The sequence below is a fragment of the Carlito syrichta genome, unplaced genomic scaffold (assembly GCF_000164805.1).
Source record: "Carlito syrichta isolate Samal-C Ts95f unplaced genomic scaffold, Tarsius_syrichta-2.0.1 Scaffold64104, whole genome shotgun sequence".
In the NCBI taxonomy this organism is placed as follows: Eukaryota; Metazoa; Chordata; class Mammalia; order Primates; family Tarsiidae; genus Carlito; species Carlito syrichta.
The window spans coordinates 65331-84226 of NW_007008200.1; the positions used below are offsets into that span (position 1 = coordinate 65331).

General features: G+C 37.2%; 1 protein-coding gene across 2 annotated transcripts in view; it reads right to left on the reverse strand.

Annotated features, from left to right (window-relative positions):
- Positions 1-1101: 1101 nt before the first annotated feature.
- The window catches only part of TRHR (thyrotropin releasing hormone receptor), a 34018-nt gene continuing 16223 nt past the window's right edge, over positions 1102-18896 (reverse strand). For both annotated transcript variants that reach the window (XM_008051204.1, XM_021708795.1), the window contains one exon: positions 1102-1637. In XM_008051204.1, the coding sequence (XP_008049395.1) occupies positions 1230-1637 (408 nt within the window). In that variant the 3' untranslated portion in view covers positions 1102-1229. The remainder of the gene's footprint in view (positions 1638-18896) is intronic.

The window sequence follows — 18896 nt, forward strand, 5'->3', positions numbered from 1 at the left end:
ACAAATATCCTGAGCAGATTCACATTCACAGCACTTTAATAATCTCTGGATAGCAGGTCTTAACCATAAATAAAAAGATGAGATACGGATAATATGATGAAATCAGTTTTCTATTGAAAATAAAACCAACAGAATTTTGCACTGCTCTGATTTAGAATCTTAAATAAAATGCACTAACATTTGAAAAAAAAAATGAACCTGCAAATGACAAGATAGGTAGGAAAGAAAGACAATTGCAGACAAGTTAAAATCCACAGACTATATTTCTCAATGGGAGTTCTTCATCTGGAACAACTGAGCTTTTGAGATTGTTTCAGAGTTTTAAGCAAGATTCAGCTAAAAGGATCAGCTTGACATGGCTCAGTAGTTTGTACATGAGAATGCTCAATAATTTTTTTTCTTCCTTAAAAGTTTCAGAGAAAAAGTAAAACCTTACTGTAACTACTTGCTTTTGTCTTATCTAACAACTTTTTAATATTAACGGTATGGTAGTTTGTAATTTCACAGTTGTTTAGTCTGGATATTTATCTTGTCCCGCTCATCTTGTAGGAAGCTCAAATAATTGATTTGATAAAAGCTGGATTTGTTTAAAAATAAAATCTACATGTCTCCTTAGTTTTTAATTTTGGACATTTTGAAGTTTATTTTATACTAACATTAAATGATGACCACTTTGTAAGATGTAAATATCATGTCAGAATTTTATAAACATTATGACAATTTTTATATAGGGAGTGTGTATGTCTGAAATCTTATTTTTACTCAATACATATTCATGACTTAGCACTGTACTTTGTTAAAATGAAATGCAAACAATTAAAAATCTGTATTTTGCCAAATTACCAAATTTATAGATAATTTGTTGGGGGAGTTTAAAATGATATTTGATAAGGTTATAATGAATAATGTAAATTGATGTCTAGATTTTATTGAAACTCTGTAATCCCAGAAAATATAGTGAATTTCTCAAATTAAATGAAAAAGGCACACAACAGTTTCTGTTGTTTAGCTATTTTACAGATCTCCATTTTTTGTGATACTAGTTTCAGAAGAAGGAAAATCTGAATCATTCTCAAGGATTAAAGAATCTAGGGTCAGGACTTGTTAGAAGATTGGCAAAGACTTTAACTCCTCTGTCTCCACATTTGAGTATTGGCTATTTCCTCCCTTTTGTTGATGACTGCACAAATTCTCATTTATTTGTGGTCCATTTTTTTCTAATTCATGAATCAACTTTGACTAAAGGTTACCTCAGAAGCCAAGCAGGTGTCATCAAAAGACACTTTTGTTGCAGACAAATAAGTGTCAGTGACAGTGATATCATCAAGCTCTGTGCTGAAATGGTCTGACTCCTTGATGACACTATAATTTAGGGCCACACTGTAGTTAGCGGGTTTCTCAATTGGCTTCTGCTTGCAGTTGCAGAGTTTTCTGAAGGCCGCACGGAACTTCTGGGACATGAGATTGTAAATCACTGGGTTGATGGCACTGTTGAGATAAATGCAAATTCTGCAAAAGAGCAGGAACCAATTTTCTTGAAAAGGGCTTGAGAGAAATGAGTTGACAACCACAAGAGTCCTATAAGGCATCCATAAAAGGGCAAACAGAATTACAACCACTGCCAGCATCTTGGTGACCTATGGAGAGATAGAGAGAAATGCAATACAAACACAAATGAAAACAAAACATAACATCCCTCTTTTCTCCCTCCCAAACCTTTAGTTCTCAAAATGATATCTGAGAAAAGAATTTAGTTGCAGGTTATTTATATGAGACAGAATTCCTGGAAGCAGGATTAAGAGTGGAGAAGGGGAAAGCCAAAATGGGATGCATTATTGTGATGTCTTCCCTTGAGGGCAATTACGGCTCACATAATACACTTCAGAATTATCTGTCAGATGAAAGAGAGGCCAGGGCATCTATTCACTGACTGCCAGCTCCCATCTATTGAAGGGTACCCTTAGGACTGTTTAACTCCTCTGTACTTTCAGAACTTTCTTGCCTGGGAACTTTAGAGAGAAATCTGAAACAGAGAAGAGGAGAGGCAAATGGGACAGTGTGAAGTAGGACGTTGTCTGCATGCAGGAACTATTCACTATAGCCATGGTGAAATTAGTAGTGTAAGATGATGTCAGCACAAGGCATCAAAAGTGTCTGCAACAAGCAGTAGGAGACCTAAGGTCAAATTCCATCTTTACTTAGCTTATGTGTGATCCTAAAAAATTATCTTACCCTTTCTTATAGCTCATTTGTAAAATGGAACTGGCACTGCCTTCCTGAATCAAACTAACATGGGTGTGAAAAGGAAAAACAAAAAGGCCAATGCTAATTGAATGTCTATTATGTGCCAGACACTACACTAGGTGTTTCACATTTGTTATCACGTTTAAAAAGTTTAAATTCCTCTAAAATAGGTATTGTACCCATCATTTTCCAAAATAGAAAACAGATTCAGAAGCTAATAAGTAATTTGGTGTAAGTTGGAGTCTTAGAGCTAGGACTGGAATCTAAGTCCACCTAACTCCAAAGCTTTCACTCTTCCCACCGCACAACTTTCTTTTAGGTTAAAGCATGGTGGAGGAGAGAGAATAACTCTGGATTTTATCTAGAGTTGACCCTACTCCTAAGTATAAGCAATGCACAGGAGGTAAGACAACAGGTAGGATGAGGTTAGAATCCAAGATGGCCCAAGGTCAAGATTATCAATGAGCATAATTTAGGAGATTCTTTATTCTTTCCTTACTCACCTTAGTGTTCAGGGAGATGCTGGGTTTGGTCTGGTATCACAGAACATCTGGTTTTGACCTGATAAGTTGTTTTAAGACCTTAATCAAGTAATTAATCTGCACCCTTATTTTTACATCTGAAAATATGCTTGATCACTTGGTTTCATTTACTTTACAGTTATGGAGGATATAAAATAAAATGAACATGATATGACTTTGAAACTTTAAAGCACTTTGGAAATATCAATCTTTGACTAATGACAATATAAAGTGATTACAATGTTTTAACTGTATGATGAATGCATTTAAATTGTAGCAGTGGTTGTCTTTGGGGTCAACACTTTATATAATTTAAAATAAATTTTCAGTCATCTTTAGTCTCTCACAGAGTTTAAGGGATTTCAGCTTCCTCAGGTCAGACTTTCTAGATGTTCTGAACTTGAAAACCACCTCAAATAGAATGAACTGATTCTTCTACCCTCATTTTTCTTGGCCTCCCAATTGTGTTTGTGTAGCCCCCACCAGTAGTCTCTGATTGGTTCTGAAATTGAGGGTGATCATCTTGTCCTTGGAGAGGGATTTTTCAGTTCTATATAAAGTAGAAATAAAGATTCCACCTCTAGACATCTACTCTGTCTACCATAAACTCAGTTCCCAATCTCATCATAAACTCCTTTTTGATCCCTGTGTTATGATGCTTGTCTTTGCTCCCTATCACTCTGAATCTTCTGATCTTGGGACTCTGTCTATCCCTTAACCATATATCTTCTATCCCAGTGAAGAACGCTCCATGAATCCCTATAGAATTCTTGCTGTAATTCTTCCTAGATATACAATAATTATGCGACACATTCCTCAACTCTCCAAATTTGATCCAAGACTTCTCATCTATGGGCACAGTAGCCTTTATCTCTTTTGGAACCACCCCTACTCCTACTGCTTCCTTGCAATAGCAACTCTGAGCTATCTACCTACTTTCTTTTCTTTTCTTTTTTTTTTTTTTGAGTTGGAGTCTCACTCTGTCGCCCAGACTGGAGTGCAGTGGCCGCTCCCGGCCACCGCAGGCTCGACCTGCCGGGCTCCGGCGATCCTTCCGCCTCAGCCTTCCAAGTAGCCGGAATTACAGGCATGCGCTACCACGCCCGGCTGATTTTTTGATTTATTGTAGAGATGAAGTCTTGCTGCCCAGGCGGGTCTCGAACCCGCGGGCTCAGGCAATCCACTCATCTCAGCCTCCCAATGGCGCGGGATTACAGGCTGAGCCACCGAGCCTGGCTCCACCTACTTTCAAGGTAACGTGCTTCCTCTGCTTCCATGGTCTTTTTCTCACTTGCTCCAGACTCTCTCTGCCGTACACGAATGCGTCCCAGGTCCTTCCGTTCTACCTCACTCACTGTTCATTGAGCTTCTCTTGGGATTCAGTGCATGTCGAATACTAACACTCCAGATTTTACTACTGGGGTTAGAGAAGTTGTTCATTGGGAACTCGTGATTACCTTATTTCAAGCTTTCAATAACTCTGGGAGTAATCTAGTGTTAGTTTCACTTTACAAATGATGAAATTGAGGCTTAGGCAGTTTATGTGATTTATCTACAGACACATGAGTAGTAAGTGACAGAGCTACGATTTCAACCCGTCTATGTAAGCCAAAGGTTATGCTCTTTGTTTTATACTTTACCCTGTCTCTGCGACTTTTTTTTGCATTTTTAATGATGAGATTTCACTGTGTTATCTCCGTTATGGTCACTAAAACATTTAACATCTTCTATGTATTAACTTCATACACTTATTGCTGCTAAATTTCAGAAAAAGGTTGAATTTCATCCACTTTTATATATTTTTTTCTAGAACTTTCAGATGAAACATTGAAATTGCAGTTAACTGCTGCCCATTTCTTTTTTTCACTTAATGTCATTGAGGGAAACAATTCTCATTGTGTAAAAGAGGAGCAACCTGTTTAAAGGTATCTCTCCCGTGCACTGCCTTAGCACCCCCCCCAGTACATTCACATCACTCCCCAAAGTTTCATTGCAATAACTATACTTGTTTATGCCTCGGCTGAATAGTGAACTTCTTCAGGGCATGGGTAAATTTATTCATTTCTCTGTTCTAAGGAATTTAGTACATTATGTGATTTATTGTGGCCCTCAGAAAAAGCTAGATAAATTCAGGCATGGAGGGAATTATTTCAAAATATGTAACTGTAACATTTTTTCTGGGCTTTAATATACCAACATATTACTAGAGAATTTTTGCAAACAATTTATTTTTAAATATAGAAAATTTCCTCTTCAATGAAGATTAGGTTAATTAATAACGTAAATTCTAATACATTTCAACTTTTAGCTTGAAATACATTTTTAAAAATTTAAGGAGAGTGAAATGAAAAAATATGATATTTCTAATACTGACCCACAGAAAACCTTGTCTTCTGTGAGATATTAGAGAATATATTTAATCACACCCATAATTATTTTTAGTTAATTTCAAATATTTTTAATCAAGTTAAATTATTTCCTAAAATGTTCACAACTTTTAGTAAAGTCATACCTTGGATTTTAACAGTTATTGTTCAATATTGGAGCAAACATCTAGAAAGAAGTGTGGCTGGAGATCATATTTCATACCCAATCAATTTCACAGGAGAAAGTTTTGGTTCTATGAGAGCATCTGATCTGGACTTGGGGTTGCAGGGTGGTTAGTGAGGGCTTTCTAGCCCAAGATATCTCAAAGTCAAAATTTTAAGGTAAAGAGAGTTGGGAAGATTAGGGGTGTGTGATACCAGAAAGCATAGGAGTGGGAGTATCATAGGAGCTAGAAATAATTTAGTATGCAAGTTTTAATCACAGACAATGTAAAGAAATATTGCTATCTCTTTCTCTAGTTATCTTGATCTTGTACAAGCCATCATTTTTATATGATGAGGTGATGTCACATTCTGTGGAGTGCTTGGCTTCCATTCTTTCCTTTTTCCACACAGAAGGAGTTATACGACTACCAAAAGAGGTACAGCAGCAGGACAGTGTGTTGAGTTCTGAAAATGTCAGCTCTGTGGAACCATTTTAGTCCATTTGGAAGCAGGCAGCCATGTTTGCAGATTATATTGAAGGCAAGCTAAGGAGGCTTCAAAAATCTGAGAAGAACAGATGAGAACAGAAGAGTCTAGGCTTGATGGGCTTCTGTCCTTGGCCACCTTGGCTAAACATTATCTTCTTGTGAGGATCCACTGGAAATTTTGATATCAAGCCCTGTATTTTTTTTTTTTTGTCAGTTTATCCCATAAATCTTTAATACAATTGCACCTCTGCTTTACAAGGAATCATGATGTATCAAAAGCACAAGTGTGTATTCTGGCTTTTACACAGTTGTGTTACCTCAGGCGAATTACTTAACCTCTATAAGCCTCAGTCTCCTCCTCAATAAAATAGGGCATTAAACATCTCTTAAGATTATCATAAAAACTAGATGAAATTATTTATTATTATTATTATTTTTATAATCAATATTTTTTATTATGATATTATGGGGTACAGTTAAGGGTTAGTTATACAAATATGCTTCATTCAGTCACCCTTGTTGATAAGAGGTGTCTCCGTGTCCCCAGACAGATATTTACTACCATTAATCCCATCTCCGCCCCCCCCATAGTTTTGCACTACTGTCAGTCATTTTCTTATAGTATTACGTTGGATGTTCAAGGTCCACTATATGAGTGAGAACATGTGATACTCAGATCTTTGTTTCTATGAGAGGTCACTCAGTATTATAGACTATAGTTCCATCCAGGTTGCTGTGAAATTCATGATTTTGTTCTTTTTTATGACTGCGTAGTATTCCATCATGTATATGTACCACATTTTGATGGACAGCATGTTTGCTTCCAGGTTCCTGCTATTGTGAACAATGTTGTGATAAACATATGTGTGCAGGTATCTTTTTGATAGAGTGATTGGAGTTCTTCAGGGTATATTCCCAGTAGGGGGATTGCAGGGTCATATGGGAGGTCGATATTTAGAGCTTTTAGGAATTGCCATACTGTTTTCCACAGAGGTTGCACTAGTGCACTCCCACCAACAGTGTAGAAGTGTTTCCTTTTCGCCACACCCTCTCCAGCAACTGTTATTTTTTGAGTTATTAATAATGGCCGTTCTGACTGGAGTTAGGTGGTATCTCAGTATAAGCCCTGTCTTTTTATATTCTGCTTAAATATGTAGAATAAGTGACACATATTTCTCATAAGAGAGTTTAGATTTAGTCCTTATTAACACACCCCTTTGTCATATTTATTTATTTATTTATTTATTTATTTATTTATTTATTTATTTATTTATTTTGAGTTGGAGTCTCACTTTATCACCCAGACTGGAGTGCAGTGGCCGCTCCCAGCCACCACAGCCTCGATCTGCTGGGCTCCGGCGATCCTTCCGCCTCAGCCTTCCAAGTAGCTGGAACTACAGGCGCACGCTACCACGCCCGGCTAATTTTGATTTTATTGTAGAGATGAGATCTCGTCAAGTTGCCTAGGCGGGTCTCGAACCCGCGGGCTCAGGCAATTCACTCACCTCAGCTTCCCAAGGCGCGGGATTACAGGCTGAGCCACCGAGCCCGGCATGTTATCTTTATAAACCCTCTAGATAAAGACCTTACTTAGGGATTTAAAAATATGTGAATTGAATAAATTTCTGTCTTATTGTTAAAATCAACATTATAGTTCCTCAGGTTCAACTCTGCAGTGTATGCTTCACGAAAAAAAAAAAAGGCTAATTGGATTCCTTCTTCCAGCCTGTTGAGGAATCTTGTATTACTAACTGCTATCACTATAACTAGTGCTGTGACTTTTACTACAAGTTCTGAAACTATTAACTAACATTTGTTTGTTGCTCTTTTGTTTTTGGAATAGCATTGGATTTCTAAAAGAGCTGCAAAGATAATGCAGAGTTTCTATATACCCTACACCAAAGTCCTTTAACTAATCCCTGTCATTACTATGGTGTTTTTGTCATGGTTCATGAATCAATATCAATAATTTTTATATGAACTTAGCTCCATTATTCAGATTTCCTTACTTTTTACCTAATGTTGTTCTTCTGTGCCAGTGCTCTTTAGTTGTCACATGTGCTTAGATTCCTCTGGGCTGGGACAATTTCTCTAATTTTTCTTGTTTTTTATGGTCTTGATAGTTTGGAGAAAGATGTTATTTTATGGAATGTAACTCAATTTGAGTTTGGCTGTTGTTTTTCTTATAGTTAAACTTGAACTCACTCCAAACAGGTTTGTCAGAGTAGAGAAGAAGTAAATACAGTGAATGTAAACATATCTTTGAAAGGTTTTTCTGGAAGAGGAGCATTGAAAGAACTCTGTTCTAGAATAGGGAATACTATATAGTGCACAAGTGGCAGGTTAGCCTCTTCCCAAGCATATACACAAAATTACTTTTTTAACATTTTCCTCTTCTTTCTTATTCACATTTAACGGATCAAGATAATGCATGAGAAAATGCCACCTTTGTCACCGATGCTCTGAATCCTGAGTAGAGTTCTGACAGCAGTTAATTGTTGAACTTTATGAAATTAGCAAAGTTATTTCATTGTCATTAAACCGTTTTGTGCGTATGTTCCTCTGAGATTTGTAGAATAAATGTTATCATTACCATTTTGTTGATGAGGAAATGGAAATTAAACTCAGAGAATCAGAGAATGAGGCCATATAAAAATATAAATACAAATACAAAGCTAGTTATTGAACAAAGGTCCTTGGAAGTAGGTCTGGTTTTCTTTTCAGATAATCACAAAAAATTAACACATATAGTGAGTTGAAGAATTTTAATCACTGTAAATATTGTTTATGAATTATTTGGAGAAATAATATTGTTGCCAGATGCCACTGGTAACCCTGAAATACTTGTGTGTGTTTTAACACAAATTGGAGTACTATATTTAAAAAGTACTGATTAAGAACAAGAAAGTTTTCATAAGAAAATACTTCTTCACACCAATTTATTTCCTGGAGTAACAAAATCAAACAAACAAAAAATAGAATATGCAAAAATAATCAAGTCAAAAAATAAAAACTGGCCAGGCTCGGTGGCTCAGTCTATAATCCCAGTAGTTTGGAAGGCTGAGGCAAGTGGACTGCCTGAGCCTGAGGGTTCAGACCCACCCGGGCAACTTGGTGAGACCTTGTCTCTACAATAAATTAAAAAAAAAAAAAAATCAGCCAGGCATGGTAGCACGTGCCTGTAGTTCCAGCTACTTGGAAGGCTGAGGCAGAAGGATCGCCGGAGCCCACCAGGTCGAGGCTGCGGTGACCGTGAGCGTGCCACTGCACTCCAGTCTGGGTGACAGAGTGAGACTCCAACTCAAATAATAATAATAATGATGATGATAATAAAAACTTCTACATCTTGGTACACAACCCAATTAATAGCATACCATTTATTAGGTTCTGATTACATGGTATCTGGGACATTTTGCTTAATTGTCAGAGATAAGCTAATTAGTCTACTTAGAAAATCATAAGGATTTGATTCATACTGCAGTTCTCTAGGACTTTTAACTGGAATTCTTACACTTATTCAGAAAACAATTCTGAATTTTGATTCTATGTATGATTCGGAAAAAATTTTGTGCATGGTCATGGGTCTTGCTATTATCTGGATATTCTTCCTTTGGCAATGAAGGCTGTGTCATAGTCCTTCTGTGTGTTATTGAGTGACAATGTATCATAGGCATATAAGCCAGAATTGGAACTGGTATTCAGTATTGTGGTTTCACAATCCTTCTCTACTTCTGAGGACATTGGGAAGATCACACGACTTATGTTTGAATCTCACCTAAATTCCAGAGCAATATTAAATTCTGAAAAAGCTTTGTTAGTTCTAAAAGGCAAAGCTATATACTAGAAGTTGACAAGTACACCATTAAACTTGTATTTGTAGACTATTTACCTCTTTTATAATGAGTAATCTTCAAGGGCACCGTAGCAGGTAATTTAATTTGTGAATAGACTCTTTATCAATTTGAGATCCTACTTCGTATAATGTCAAAGCTCTTTTATTGGCTTCATGAACAAAGTAAAACAACAACAAAATTCCTCTTCATCTCCACTGCACTAAAGTTTGGGAGACGTCCCTAGAACATATGCCTTTCACAGAAGTGCTCAATGCACTGTGAAATTATTATTGAGTGAACACTTATTTTATATAAATGTTAAAATATAATTATGGAATTATGTGGGGGTATAAAATTCTTTAAATTAGAAAAGTATTCTACTTCTTGGACTTCCTTTGGCTGGATTAATCTCATTTTCAGAAGTATATTTCTTTCTGGAAATATGTTCTTGGTTAATGAACACAAAACAGCTAGGCTTTAATATTCTAATGCCATTCTTTGGAGGGTAACAATACGTTCTGTGCTTGGACACTGTCCATGTTCTGAACTTCTGCATATTAACAACGTGTTCCGTAACTAGGAATATTTTCCTCTTGGATGGCCCTCAGCAAAGTGATCAATGACCCTTTACATTGTGTTACAATAATTGGGCCAGTTGAAGGATAAACTTGACTTGATAATTAGTAAGTCTGTATTTATCCAAGTTTCCACACTGATTGGAGGCTCTGGGAATTTCTTTTTTGCAGATTGTCTTCATTTTGACTTAGTCTGGATGTTCGGTTTTTCAAAGACAGTTATAATCAGTGTGCGGTGTTTTATATCATGAAGTGAGATCACTGTGGGGTTTAAAAGTTTAATGAAGGGAGTGAAAAAGGGCTTAAAATCACCTCAAAGTCATTTAACATAGAATAAAAGTGAGTCAACACTGAGTGGTGATTCATGGTGGAGAGGTCATGAACTGACATACTCTGTGTACTCTCGCTTGACTAGAAGCTGTCCATGGTTGCTAACGCATGGGTACCTGACTCTGCTTGTCAAGTTCTGTAGCTAAATATCCCATTCAGGATCGCCATTCTGGTAAATGTCGTGGAGTATTTTTTGGGCCCTCCTTTGATTAAACGTGCTCATACATTATCGAATACAATCTTTGGTAATAATGATTGGGAAAGGAGAAGTAGGTTTTAAGAGGAAAATAATGGTACAAAGTTTTATTCTTATTTTTTTAAGAGAAAGTTAGAGAGAGGCACAAACACATGAAGAGTGGAAAAAGTGATGGGACTTTCCTGGTTGGTGAAATTGAGGTTCATTGCTAAGTTACACCAGTTTCTCAGTGTCAGAGAGGCCCCAAGTGGCTGGAAGCCTCAATTTCTGAGGGCTTCTGGGTCTGTGTTCGATGGGAACTGTGCAGTATTCGCTTAACAGTTTTAATCTAGAATGGACAAAATGGGATGAAAATGAAAGATATTCTAATGTAGCATTAGTAGTTAGTAGACAAAAGGAAGAAAAACACTTATCATGTGAAATACTATACACCAGGCAATGTGCTTGAAATCTGCTTAACAGCCCTACGTTATCTGCATTTTACAGAAGATAAGGCTGATGTCACAAAATTTGTATGCGGCTGAATGAAAACCGCATGGTAACGATGTGTATATTTGACTGCAAACTCTTCTTGTTTCTTTACTGTAATAATACCTTGAATTTGGGGAAGAAGTATTTTGCCAGAAGTTTGTAAAACCAAGCAAACATAATTTAGACTTAAAGGTTAGAATTGATGGGAGCTGTATATAGGAGAATGGAAAATGAACTCTTACCTCTACACGAGGGTTTATTTCTACAGCACCTAACAAAGATATTCCTGTCCATGCTGTAACACTATTTCCTTATGGAATATGTTTTTAAGAATGTTTCTGGTTTCAGGGTTCTTCTGCTAAGAGTGGAAAACAGCTGTGTGCTAGGTACTATTTGCAGCTGGATTTGATGATTAGATGCCAAACTTTCTGCAATACCAGCAGCTATGGTGGTGCGGAGGTTTCAGTATTGATTATGGAGTCTGATAATTGTACATGGTGAGAGGCTGCCTTTTCTTCTGTTACTTGAATGTTTTCTTGTTCACAGGTGGGGAATATTTGGAAACATGCTGAGGAAGGAAAACTCAGCTGGCAGAATTGAGATTCAAATTACAATAACATCTCAATTGAGAAAATACAATGGTATTCTGAATTCTTCCCTAAGCCATGCTAGAACAATGCTACAGTTCATCTGCCATGAGGTGAGTTTGCTAGTTAGCCTTTTCTAAGTGTTCTTTCTTCCAGGAAAATTATTGTTATATGGCTAAGCATGTGGAAAAGTCTGCACCAAAATAGCTTGCTTTGGTTTCTTACCTTTGCTCTCTTAGGTCTGATTACTGCCTTTGGTCATTTTTCTGTTTAGAATGAGACATCCTAAATGGGGCATCTTGACTGGATCTGAGCTGAGATTCCAGCTGCTAGCTGTAATACTTCTTTGAAGACCGTAATACTTTGTGAGGAAGACATTTCCCAATTTCCTCTCTCCTTGGTGTTTCTCTGACTCTACAGTCTGGTAATGGTGATGTTACAGCCCTAGATGTAGACAAGTGATCCCTCAGTGGATCACCCAGCAGGGGCTGGGGATTGAAGCATGCTTTAAAATGTAGAATGTGAACAATGGAGAAAAAGATAGGTGATGATAAACCCCAAATAGAAGTAATATTCTAAAGCTACCACATTTTTAGAGGACATTTAATTGTCTTGCTTCTAAAGTCTTGGACAGAGTCCCTCATCATGAAGCTAGGAGCATCTGAGATTCATCTGACCCCTTCTCCACCTGTGTCTCCCCAGGAGAGATAGTCTGTTCCGTACTCAGGCTATCTGGAGTTACAGACCTGTCCTAAAAGAACTCACAGAGTCAGCCAAGGGGCAGGTACATTACTTTCCTTCAGCAAACCATACCTTCAACCTTTTCCACTAATTTTAGTTTTCAGATGTGCTAATAAACATGGTACTCAAAATCAGAGGATTTTTTTTTTTAAATCTCAGCCTTACCATTCATTGCCACTCAAAGTTTTTGAGTCTTGGTGTCTGAATTTCATATGTGAAAATTTATGTATGAGGATTAATTGCAAGGAGAGCACAAACACACAGTGTAACACTACTATACCTTTCTAGTATAAGAGGCAGTTATATTCTTTATCTTGTTTTGATAGCTGAGTCCTTGCCAGTTTTCTCACCCTGTGCTAACCCAACAGACTGAAACTTCTTTGCATTTTTTTGCTTTTCACCTGTTTGACTAGAAGCTTACTGGAGTCTACAAACCATGCTGGCCTTGTCTATAAGGCACTAGCATTCAACACAGATGATTACCACATCTGAGTCTCTTGTGAATGGCACGGTCTGGGTGCTTTGTAGTATTAGTATTAGTATTAGTACTAGTACTGGTACTAGTATTAGATTAAGGAAACAGGCTGCGGAGGGAGATGTAGCTGGATTCTAATTCTAGTTCTGCCACTCATTATCTGTATGGCACTGGGCAAGACATTTCACCTTTCTATGCGTCCGTATATTTGTCTGTGAAATACGAGCAGGTATGAAGAACAAATAAAGTAATTTATGTAAAGCACTGGCAGAGGGTATGGCCCTTAATAAAAGACAGCTACATTTCCATAATTTTTTTAGGGTGATGAGAAGTGTGGAACCAAAGGACAGAATTGACTTTGACAATAATAATAATTAATAATAATATCTTACTGAACACTTAGTATATCTGAAACATAGCACCAAAGACTTTATTAAATTACTTAACCTTTATGGTATTTATGAAGTAGGCATTTTGTAGATGAGGAAATAATTGGAAAAATTAATATTTTAAAAAAGAATGGTATTAGTCCTTCCCCAAGTTACTTTCTCTCATATCTCTTAATTTATTCATTTGTTCTAATAGCTACAGTCTAATAGCTACAATCCTGTTCCCTCATTGACTTACTTGTTTATTGACTCTCATTCTTCCCTAGAATGATAGCTCATTGGGGATCCTTCCCTGCAAGGGGCAACATGAGGGTCTGGCACTTAGTAGGTGCAATAATATTCAGGAAATGAATGAATGAAGAAATAGTTCACTAATGCTATTCTAAGTCTTACTGCCTCCATGGAGTTCCATGCTGCTCATTTAAGCTTCTGCCGCTAATCACAAATATCATTATTATACTGAGTCTGGTTTCTTTTCTATTATGAAAGATCTTGATGGCAGGAATCATGTTTATTGCATATTTTAATCTATAACTCCTAAAACAGGTTTAACATTAAACAAATCCTTGAAGTTGAACATTAAAATCAATATGTAATGATTTCTTCTAAAAAAAGGACATGATAGATCAGACCAAAATTATAGCAGAGAAAATTTTCCGGGGAACAGTCTGTTATTCTGTAGAAATAAAGATTTATTGACTATAATATTGGGAAGAACTTAGGAAAAATAAAGAGCTAAGGTAATGCTAGCTCAGTATGATTTATGCCGAGTGCAGTCCCCATTAGTGAATATTGATAGACACTATGTTAATATATGCCAAAGTAAAAAGGGATTTGCCTCCAAAAGGTACGAATCTCACTTGGACAGGTATTCTTGTTCTGTTTTATCTGTTAGCTGCCACATTCAATCATTTGGGGCTTCTCTGTCACTCATGAAGTTGTAAAAAGCTATTTATTGTAATGCCATTCTGTATCTACAGATTATAAATGTGTATTTTTAGAGCCCATTGAAATCAAGCATTTTTCAACATGAGGGACAAAGTATTTTCTTTGGGAGATACAGGCAGAGTATGCACTAGCTGCTAATTTAGGTTGCCTGTGATAAACTTGAACTTTCCTGGTTTGAGTAATTTTGTGGAATCTGAACATATTTATTTGATATACGTTTAGCATTCACTTATTGAACACATGCACTAGTACCTACACCAAGAATATATTTTCATGAATAAACTCTTAAGTAGGAATAGTTCAGGTCAGCAAATTTTTACTGTAATGGGCTGAATAATAAATAGTTTATCTTTGTAGGCCATACAATCTGTCACAACTGCTCAAATCTGCCAATGTAGTGAGGAATCAGACACAGACAATATTAAAATGAATGGGCATGGCTTTTTAAGTTCTGCTAAAACTTCATTTAGGAAAACAAGCAGTAGGGCTGAATTTGGCCCATAACTAGTTTGTCAACCAATGGAATAGTTGAACACAATAAAACTGATGAATGCATATAATTGACTTAAAACTACTGTTGCGATGTATGGCTTGTTTTTTCAAGTTCTTGGTCTAATTATCAACAGTTCCCATGGGAACTATGAACCCTATCATGTTGGCTTTCAGCTTAGGGACCACAGTTTTGATTTAGAATTTTATCTCTTATGGTAGAATCATAATTTAGCATTGCCTCTCTGCCAACACCCAGCAAGATCATGGTAACTTTTAATAATCCTAGGAACTCTTTTCCAGAAAACATGCACGCTCATGGATGATTCATTCAGAAGTAGTGTAGGAACCTGTACAGGAGGCACTTGGAGAAGATGCATTTACAGATTGATGGTGGTTGGCTATTCTGGCCCTGAGCAAGTCTGTCCCTCGGTGTTTCTATTAGACTCTCCTAATTTTCCAATATAAGACATTTCCTTTTTTATGACAGTCTCTCTGGGTCACTATATTGGCTCCAACACTTAACAGTTTTTAGGCCTTAGGCCCTTTATCTTTCCTCCCTCTTTCCTTCTTTTCCCTCCCTCCTTTCTTTCTTTCTTTTTCTTTCTTGTCGGAGACAATCACGGCTCACCACAGCCTCAACCTCTTGAGCTCAGGGGATCATTCTACCTCAACCTTCCGAGTAGCTGGACTCCAGGCACTCACCACCATGACTGGTTAATTTTTAAAAAAATTTTTTTGCAGAGACAAGATCTCACTGTGTTGCCAAGGCTGGTCTCGAATTTCTGGCTCAAGCAATCCTCTGACCTTAGCCTCCCAAGTGCTGGGATTACAGGCATGAGCCACTGTGCCCAGCCCCATTACTATTTTTGAATTCTCAGTTTTTTCTTCAGAAAAATAGTGACAGAAATTATTCCCATCTCACAGGGTTGTTGTGTAAACAAATGCATTAAGTGTTTATGCCAGTGTTTGGAACATAGTAAATTCTAGAAAAGTGAAAACTATTTTTGAAACAAATTATAGAAAAAACTAATTACTTGCTATGCACCAAGCTGTATTCTAAGTGATTCACTTATACATTAGCTCATTTAATCCTCACAATAGCACAGTGAGGAAGGTACAACCATCTCCATTCCACAAATGAGGGAACTAATATACCTCTTAGAAATGGTAAAATTGGGATTTGAACCAGGCCGAAGAGTCTCTTGTCCTATTTGGCCCTACAAATTGTTTCTTGTTTTTCAAGTGAGCAGGATAGAGATTATCATACCTTCTCTTACAAAAATGAGGAGAGCTAATGAGGTATTTGAATAAAGGAAAATTTATCACAAACTTCTCTTAGTTACTGACATACACATAGGTTCCCATTTTACCACAGTTTTGAATTAAAATGTAGAATGTATTTTTTTAGATTGAGTGCTATAAAAGTTTATGAAATATAATTGAATCGTATCAGTAGTATTTCCTGCACATAAAAGCCAAATGACTTATGTAGGCCAGCTTGGTATTTTAGCATTGTACCAGTGGGGGAAAAAAACAAAACAAAAAACCAAAAACAAAACTGTTGAGTTTCAGGCATTGATTTATAAATGACATTCACTAGTGCCTGCATATAGAATCAAAACAACAATGCACTCTGAAAATGGGCTGCCCTATTTAAAATTACACTTCTCCTACTTCAGCATTTCACTATTTTCCTTATTTGCTTGATTTTTTTCTTCACAATCTGATATGTCACAACTTGATATGTGTTTTTTTGTTTTTAATTTCCTGTTTCTCCCTTTTCCCCTTAGAATAAAATCTCCATGTGACAGGGATGTTTGTCTTTTTTGTTTATTACTGTGTTCCCAAGGTGTGAAACAGCACTTGGAACCTGAATGAACAAATTTTGCACACGTATAAAAAGGGCCCTCTTTCCTGGGCAAATATAGCCCACTATACGTCATCTCTGAGATGCTAGTACAATCGGCAAGTGTGTGAGGATGTGGAGTATAGTGTTGCTATCAGAGATTTTGATTAGATGCTAGGATCAGACTTCTTGCTCTTCCGTTTTTTGAATGAGTAACCTTAAACCTAATGTCACTAAATCTTAGACCCCTAATCTTTAAAATCCATAGGATAAATTATACTATGTTAGAGGTACAAATGAAATGATGTGTGAAAATTCCTTAGCACCATGCTGGGCACATATTAAGAGCTTAATACTATTACCTATTATAAAGGTAGCTTACATTTATGCAAATGGGACAGGTTATTTTGCAGGTGATCTTATTAGGAGGAAGATAAGAGAAGTAGTCTAGTGTGTGATATTAGCTGAAGAATCTAAGTTAGAGTATTCTTGAACTGGGATGAGTAGGTTTTGAGGAGGAATTGAAAATTCACTTGGAAATTTTTAAAAACTTCCCATGGTCTCTGGAGTCTGTAGTGTTGCTTAATCTTTAGAATTAGAGTTGGAATGTGCCTCTGCTACAGAAGGGAACATATTCTCGTCCTCAGGGGTTTAGGGTGAACTAAAAGTTTTTAACAACAAATTTATAATTCATTATTAAGATATAATATAGTCAAATCTTCATGATGACTATAAACATGATAATACATGTAAAATCTGACCAGTTCATATACAAGGAAATCACTACTCATTCCAAAGACTTTTGTGCATAGCAGTTCCCTTAACAGCACTATACAACAGTTTACCAAGATGTTTTACTTCTGGATGCAGACATTTCTATTTCTCTTCAGGGGAAATTGTTGTGTGAATCTTACCACTGCTAATCATTTTCAAAGTTGTCTTCATGATAAATTTATGGTGCTTTTGAAAGAATACTTTATATTCTTCAGTGCTACAGAGTAACTTGACTCTCTGGTCTTCAGTTTTGGGCTTGTGTTGGGTCACTATAGTTGAGGCAGAAAGGTGACTCTACTGAATAAATAGAATTTTGATTATAATAGCTTTGTTTTGTAACTCTTTAAAAGATAGCAATAATATTTGACAGGGAGCTTACATTTAGGTATCCATTTGCAAAATATTAGTGTACCTTCCTTAAAAGCTACCAAAGGCCAGGCTCGGTGACTCAGCCTGTAATCCCGCGCTTTGGGAGGCCGAGGTGAGTGAATTGCCTAAGCCCGGGGGCTCGAGACCCACCTGGGCAAATTGGTGAGACCTCATCTCTAACCGGGCGTGGTAGCACGCGCCTGTAGTTCCGGCTACTGGGAAGGCTGAGGCGGAAGGATCGCCGGAGCCCAGCAGGTCGAGGCTGTGGTGGCCGGGAGCGGCCACTGCACTCCAGTCTGGGCGACAGAGTGAGACTCCAACTCAAAAACAAAACAAAACAAAAAAAAGCTACCAAGACTTCTTAATGAGCACTAAAATGTATTTGTGATAATTCATTTTGTCACATCCCAGATGTTTTTTTTTTTTTTTTTTTTGACTAACAAGGCATAATAAGGGTATGAACTTTCTTTCTTCTGGTGACTCAGTGATTGTAATTAAAAAAAAACAACAACAATCAAGCTTGCTTTCTCTACCTGTGGTATATGCATGGGACATTTGTCTATTTTAAAACAATGGGAATGGTGAGCCTGGTGTGATTTAAGAATCTCTCTGGATTAGTTGTTCTAAAGAAATGGGTGGAGCTGAGGAGAATCCAGTCACAGAAACTGTTATTCATTAGCTTAAAAGCCATGTCAATAAAAGCAGTTTTCCGCTTGTCTTGGTTTTGGGTTTGCATGGGACTTTGAGTGACTGACGCAGACTCCTTGAATCGGGAGAACTTCCCCAAGGAATAAACAAACATCCCGCATGATGCTAAAGTGTGAAGAGCAGTGCACTGACACAGGCTGGCTTCCTGGCTTCTGCATTTAACATTCTTGTGGGTCTTGGTGAGGCACAAAAACCCAGTATTTTGCATGTGAATGAGAAGAGTCAAGCACCCTTGATTGTGTCAATCCCTGTTTATTAAGAGTACACTGCCGGGCTCGATGGCTCAGCCTGTAATCCTGCACCTTTGGGAGGTTGAGATGAGTGGATTGCCTGAGCCCGCGGGTTCGAGACCCGACTGGGCAGCGAGACCTCATCTCT